This window comes from Limulus polyphemus, unplaced genomic scaffold (assembly GCF_000517525.1).
Source record: "Limulus polyphemus unplaced genomic scaffold, Limulus_polyphemus-2.1.2 Scaffold4657, whole genome shotgun sequence".
NCBI lineage: Eukaryota > Metazoa > Arthropoda > Merostomata > Xiphosura > Limulidae > Limulus > Limulus polyphemus.
In genome coordinates this window covers 34,421-41,724 of record NW_013670267.1, presented here as the reverse complement: position 1 = coordinate 41,724, position 7,304 = coordinate 34,421, and the positions used below count along the sequence as shown (strand labels likewise).

At 33.0% G+C, this 7,304-nt stretch overlaps 1 protein-coding gene and 1 long non-coding RNA gene across 2 annotated transcripts in view; both read right to left on the bottom strand.

Moving 5' to 3' along the window:
- Positions 1–3,720, bottom strand: part of LOC106471499 (pleckstrin homology domain-containing family G member 5-like) — an 18,483-nt gene extending 14,763 nt beyond the window's left edge. Inside the window, exon 1 of the mRNA XM_022400108.1 lies at positions 3,608–3,720. Coding sequence (XP_022255816.1) covers positions 3,608–3,676 — 69 coding nt within the window. The 5' untranslated portion in view covers positions 3,677–3,720. The remainder of the gene's footprint in view (positions 1–3,607) is intronic.
- A 3,129-nt stretch (positions 3,721–6,849) lies between these two features.
- The window catches only part of LOC111088888, a 16,784-nt gene continuing 16,329 nt past the window's right edge, over positions 6,850–7,304 (bottom strand). Inside the window, exon 3 of the long non-coding RNA XR_002613269.1 lies at positions 6,850–6,933. This is a non-coding gene — a long non-coding RNA (uncharacterized LOC111088888). The remainder of the gene's footprint in view (positions 6,934–7,304) is intronic.

Below are 7,304 nucleotides of genomic sequence, written 5' to 3'. Positions count from 1 at the left end.
ATTTTTGTTGGGCCTCAGATTAGGAAACTGACTTTGGATGAACAGTTTGAAAGGACAGTGAGGAAAGTTGAAGAAGAAGCGTGGATTACCTTTAAAGGTGTTATTGACAAATTTCTGGGAAACAACATGGACCCAAATTACAAAAATATTGTCAATAACATGCTCGATAAATTCAAAGAGTTGGGTTATAATATGAGCTTGAAAGTTCATTTCTTACACTCACATATGGACTATTTCCCTGAAAATCTTAGTGTTGTGAGCGAAGAACAAGGGGAAAGGTTTCATCACGACATCAGGGAAATGGAGAGGAGGTATCAGGGAAGGTGAGCATCAGCATCATGGCTGATTACTGCTGGTCATTTAAACGAGATGCTCCAGACACAATACATAAAAGAAAGACCACAACACGTAGTTTGAGACCAAAAGTCGTAGATTTCACAATAAAATAAAATAATGATGAATGAGGATGTATATTCGTTTGACATTAATGTTCTTCCCTTTTCTTCAGTTTGTTTGTATTTTTGTTAACAAACATAATCATAAAAAATGTTCACTGTGGTAAACGAAATAATAATTTGATCTAAGTAAGAGTTTTTCTTCCTGATTTGTAAAAAATCCTTACGTGATAGAAAAAAATTGATATTTTCGAAATATGCGTAGCTGAATTATGGAAATTACGTTATTAAAACCAAAACAACTTTTATGAAGCATAAATTTGCAGGCCTGTAAAATCTTTATCACCCTATTACCACCAATAAATTAGAGATAATCTCAAGTCATTTCATTAATAGATTTAATAGCATTCAAGAACGATAATCTTATGTCACTGTAGCATCTGCGATAAAAGTTAATCTTATATCACTTTAGTAACACCAATAAAAGTATTAATGTGCAATAATCATGTCATTTTATTAACATATATAATAGCGTTAAAGTACAATAAACAATTTACAACCAGTAGTAATTAATTCGCATTACTTTACAGAGAAATATTTATACTGTACAATAATATTCTAAAAGTAACGATTTCGCATTATTTTACAGATAATTTTTTTACTGTACAGATGTTATAAATATTTTAAAGTAATGATTTCGTATTACTTTACAAAAAAAATGTTTTGAAATTCTCTATAAGTACGTGCACTAATGTCAAAGTTATAGCACTTTAGATTGAATTACTGATCTGTATAGCAAAGGCACTTGCACTGATGTCCAACTTAGAACACTTTGGTTTGAAATACTGACTTGTACATATATTTCAAACTTACAACAGCTTTATACGAATCATTGGCCAGTACGTGTACGGGTAATATAAACTTAAAAGAGTTATATTAATCACTGATCAGTACGTGTACAGCTAGTATAAACTTACAACAGTTTGGCTTGAATTATACTGACCTGAGAACTGACAGAGTCTATGCAGTTGTGCTCGTAGTTATTCTCCGAAATATTCGTTATGCTTATAACGTATGGTTTAGAGATCGTGTAGTGTCATAGAGGTTAGCGTGTAGGACTGCGAATCCAAAGACCCATGGTTCGCACCCCGTTGCTGCTAATTCATTCTTCGCACTTTGGGGCCGTGGGTACGTTATAAGAGTTACTGTCAAATCTCACTAGTCGATTAGAGCAGCCCAAGTGTTGGCTAGCTAGCTGCTTTCCCTTCTAGTTTATCAACTAACATTATGGATGTCTAGCGCAGATAGCCCTTGCGTAATTTTACACAATACAAGAAACAAACAAACAGTCAGATTCGACAAGTATTGCTGGTCTTCTCAAATGTTGTGTAGTTTCTTGGTGCAATCTAAACCGCCTCACTGTAACAATTGGAATAGTTTGTTTTGTTTTAATCGTAGTTTCGGTGCTGTGTTGATGACATAAACTATGTCAAAATCTGTCAAAAGAAACTTTGAATAGAGCTGAACCCAATCAAATAAAAAAAAAAAAGACCAGAATATGAAATTTCAACTTTTAAGATTCAGGTATATCCCTCCTTAATTTTGAACTGCAGATCAGGGGGTAAAAAAAAAACACCCAGTCAGTAGCACCCACCCATCACTACATTACGAATCGAACCTTGGACCCTGCGATATGCAGTTTGTAGCGTTACTCACTAGGCCACGAGACTTTTTTTTTACATTTCAAACTATTCAAAGATATTTCGTAAACAAATCACTTACACTGGCAGGGTCTCGGTATTGATTTAATATTGTCTATCGTAAACAAATCACTTACACTGGCAGGGTCTCATTATTGATTTAATATTGCCTTTCGTAAACAAATCACTTACACTGGCAGGGTCTCATTATTGATTTAATATTGCCTTTCGTAAACAAATCACTTACACTGGCAGGTTCTCGTTATTGATTTAATATTGTCTTTCGTAAACAAATAACTTACACTGGCATGCTTTTATTATTGATTTAATATTGTCTTCCCATTTGCACACCTAGAATTCCCATTACCTCCAAGTTTACATTATATCAGGTTGTTACTAGTACAACCGGTTTCGACTGGTTTACTGATATTATCTTACGCTAAAAGTTCATGAACAAAAGTAACTTCAGTTACACTCACCGCAACATAAGCTTTGAATAATTCCCCATCCTTGTGCCTCTCCTTCACGTATTGGAGACAGTTACTCTGGTCAGTACAATACTTGATATACGGACGAAAAATCTGATCAAACTACCACAGAAACAAAAGGAAACTTTAGTTTATCACCGAGAGTTATACTTATAATTGACCTGTAACTTGTAATTCTTGTTAGATCTTTAAATACCAGTAGTTGGAAAGCGAGAGGACATTTATAAAATTAGTTTGTGATCAACAAAAAAATCCAACTCTAGGAAGTTTCCCAACATATCCTATAGTACTTCACCTTCATGTTATGTTTTCATGTGGAGATTATTTTATGTTACAGGCTGCTACAGGCAGTTGTAGAGTGTTACAAACGAGAATCATTTTCCCAACCTTCTCACTAACGTTTTGTGCTAATCAATTTACGTTCACAAAAAGTCTCTCTCATTTAACACGAAAGTTATCATTTTAGCAGACATCTTGACTACGTGACCTATCTCGTGATTTTGGTGTTGAAATGATGTAAATAAGAATAGATAATTAATACTTGAAACCATTGGTGAAAATACATAACTATGAAATTGAGAAGAAAAAAAAACAACAGACAATTGTATGTTTCACAAATACTTCATTTAATAAAGACCATGGTTTGGTCAGTAAATGCATCATGATGCCTTTGCTGGCGAAACCATGGTCATTGATGAGTGGAGTATTTGTGAAACGTTCAATTGTCCGTTCGTTCTCCCAATTCTGTAAAAATAGATAAGTTTTGGTTATGACTTAAATTATAAAATTGGAAATTACATTTAATTATGTTTCAGATCTATTATGCATACGTATGAAAAGGATATTCATTCTATTCTTAACGTAAGCCGTTAAATTCAAGCTCATCGTATTGTTAACACTAGAGTGTTTTCATTTTGTTTGTTACGTTTTATTTTGCAGATTCGGCATACATGAGAGAAGATAAAAAAAAAAGACCTAACATGAATTTGGTTTTTAGTTTCCTGATGTTTGTTAGCAAGTTTACCTGTAAGAATCCGTGTCTCATTAGCAGAAGTGGAAGTGGTTTTCTGGTGACTCGAGAAGTGTTCAACATCGGCAGAAGATGGTTTTCCCAGAAGTTGTGATTAGCGGAGTAAACCTCTCCAATGTTACTAAACAATTTATCCGTGTCGATCTGGAAAGTATTCGTAGAGAAAATATACCTTTATATAAAAGACGTGACGCTATTTATTAATGAATTAAGTATTTGTACAATCAAAGTTAATAGAATTAAACAAACACGTCTTGAGTAATGAAAGTTCAAAGCAACACCTCAAGGAACAATATTTTGTAACAAATGTTCAAAGTTAAAAAAATTAAAACGGCATTATTAAGTAATGAAATATCAAAGTAACATTGTTGTGTGTAACAGAAGCTCAAAGTACTCAACAAAATAAAGCATTCTTGAGTAATTGAAGCTCAAAATCAACACCTAAAAAAACAGGATTGTGTAACGGAAGTTCAGTGTTAAAAGAACTTAAAAAAGCAATTTTAATTAATGAACGTTCAAAGTAACTCTCAAAACTGTGTAAAAGAAGCTCAAAGTACTTAACAAAATAAGTTATTCTTGAGTAATTGAAGCTCAAAGCAACACCTCAAAAGACAGTGTTGTGTAACAGAAGTTCAAACGTTAAATAATTAAAAACATTAAGTAACGGAAGTAACCCTTAAAAACACTATTGTGTAATAGAAATTCAAAATACTAAAAAATCATCTTTGAGTAATGAAGCTCAAAGTACTCGCCTCATTTAGAAGTCCCTCAGACTGGAGGTTACACAGGCAAGCAAGGAAAAGCTGCAGTATCAATAACGACAATGAATTAGAACCCAATGTAAAGAACAATGCTTCATAATATGAGTGCTAAGATAAAAATCATATTGTTTACAATAATATTAAAATTGTTTTCAATCAATTAAAGCAAAATACAATTCCTCTGGCTAAGAACATTTACTCCATTTTAGAAAAATGACGCAATATATTCGACCTTTTCTACAACTACGAAACAATACTTTTCTAATTAACATAATACATAGAGAAGTCGGATGCTTCTTCATTTGATACAGAGATCAGGCGCGGTCTTAGTTGTAAACCGAGTTTCTAATTCTTCATTAAGATATTTCAAATTCTCCAGTTTAGCAGAAAATGTTTTTCATTTGATTGATCATCTGTATTGGAAGAATTAGAGCTAGCTCTCGTTCCCGATTGGTTCCCGTGTTACAGGATTAGAAAGAATAGGCTAACTTGAAAAAAACTGTTTGTATTAAATGACATAGACGGACGAAAATATCGTTGACAATGAGGATACCCAACTGATAAAACAATGTATTCTAATATTTCAAAGTAAGAACATAAGTAAAGTATATTTAATTAATTGTAACAAAAAACTGTTTGTATTAAATAACATTGACGGAGGAAAATATCGTTGACAATGAGGATACACAACTGATGAAACAATGTATTCTGATATTTCAAAGTAAGAACATAAGTAAAGTATATTTAATTAATTGTAACAAAAAACTGTTTGTATTAAATAACATTGACGGAGGAAAATATCGTTGACAATGAGGATACACAACTGATGAAACAATGTATTCTGATATTTCAAAGTAAGAACGTAAGTAAAGTATATTTAATTAATTGTACCAACTATTAGGTTTATTTTTGTTCTTCGCAGGCAGTTTACTCTAATTAGAAGTTAGTGTTAATCATATGATGCATTTTGTCATTTCTGTGCACATTTCAAATAAAAAAAAACAATTAGAAATGAAAAGTATTTGAAATAGAAGTTAGATGGCGCAACAATCTGTAACTTACATCTGTGATAACTTTCAACCTCCTAATATAAAATACTTCTGTATGGAGAAGTTCCCATATTGCGTCTTGTTGGTTCTTCATTCTTTTACTAAGCTCCTATAAACGAAAATCGGAATTACTTATCCTCAGTTGACAGAAATAACGTTTATCTCAGTACAAAAACTCTGGAAAGGTAAATATTGTATTTAGTATTCAACGAAAACTAGACACACAGTAAGTGAATAGGAAGGACATTTTCAAGCTTAGGTTTTGTATTTCTAACAATCAATTCAAATTTTCCAAAAAGTAAAATTTTTGATGACTTAAACTATTTCTTACTTTAGTTAGACTAACTCTTTTAAAATTATAAATTGAATAAAGTTTTTAATCGTTATTAACGATCTTGTCTAAAATCTGATTTGTTTATTTTGTTAATTTTCCCTTTCCTAACCATATTTTGTCAAATATCATTTTTTATCTTATCTCTACAGTATTTTATTTTTACGTTAGGTATCCGTTTCCTCCTTTCACCCAACCAACATCCGTCAGCTAGTATCATGATGTAATTATTGGTTGACTTGCTTTTATCTTTCATATTTTACGAGGGTCTGTAGTTTATTGGATGCTTTGTTACATTACTGTAAGGTAATAGTATGGATAGTACACTCGCGTTATGCAGACGGATTCAGACAACTACATACAGCTATTATAAGGCTCTCGTGACAGTAGATTGTCTGGTTAGACCCCTGCTCGTGCAGAGGAACGGACCACCCCCTCTCTCAAAACGGATGTAATATAATATTACACTGAGGGACGTTAATTACGTACTTGCTACCATTTTTCAGATATTTGATTATTTTAATGCTTAATTTATTACGTATCAAACAAATTTCGTCGATTTAAATTACAAGTCCAGGCGTGGCTTAGTGGTTAGCAATGCAATTCCGAAGAACCAAGGTTTTAGCCGCGATATGCCGATGAGCACGCTCCGCATTATAACTATCACAATCAATCTGGTTATTTCGGTTAATAATAGCCACATATTAGGCAGCAAGTACTAACTGGCTGGTTGGTTGTCTACCATATGGTCAGTAGTTCTAAATAAAAAAATTCCTATGTGTGAACCGTAGGGATCTTTCGCCTCGCCCTTTAGCTCATGCCTCCAATAAGGTGCTGTCCATACTGAAAACGCCAAACACTATGTACCACAAAATTTTCAACGAATAAACGTGTTCCTTAACCCTTTTCTAATCACTATGTAATGAATTTGCGGTAGGCCCTTAGCTTAAATTGTTCTTTTAACCATTGTCCATTGAAGATATCATTCTGTGACCCAAAGTTTTCATCTGGTTAGTCCTAGACTATACCAACCTGAGAGTTTTCCACGAAGTCGCTCCAATGATTTTCGAGTCTATAAAGGTCATCATTAGGAGTGTCAAAGGTCAGAAGTCCCGGTTGACGTGGAAACCCGCTAACACTGTACTGGTTCAGCAATTCGGTAAGGGAGTCCATTCTTTCCTTCTCCCATGGACAAAGAACAAATTATAAACGACACCATGTAGACAAGAAATTGATGATTACAGAAACACAAATTATGAACGACACCATGTAGACAAGAAATTGATGATTACAGAAACACAAATTATGAACGACACCATGTAGACAAGAAATTGATGATTACAGAAACACAAATTATAAACGACACCATGTAGACAAGAAATTGATGATTACAGAAACACAAATTATAAACGACACCATGTAGACAAGAAATGATGATTACAGAAACACAAATTATAAACGACACCATGTAGACAAGAAATGATGATTACAAAAACATAAATTATAAACGACACCATGTAGACAAGAAATGATGATTACAAAAACATAAA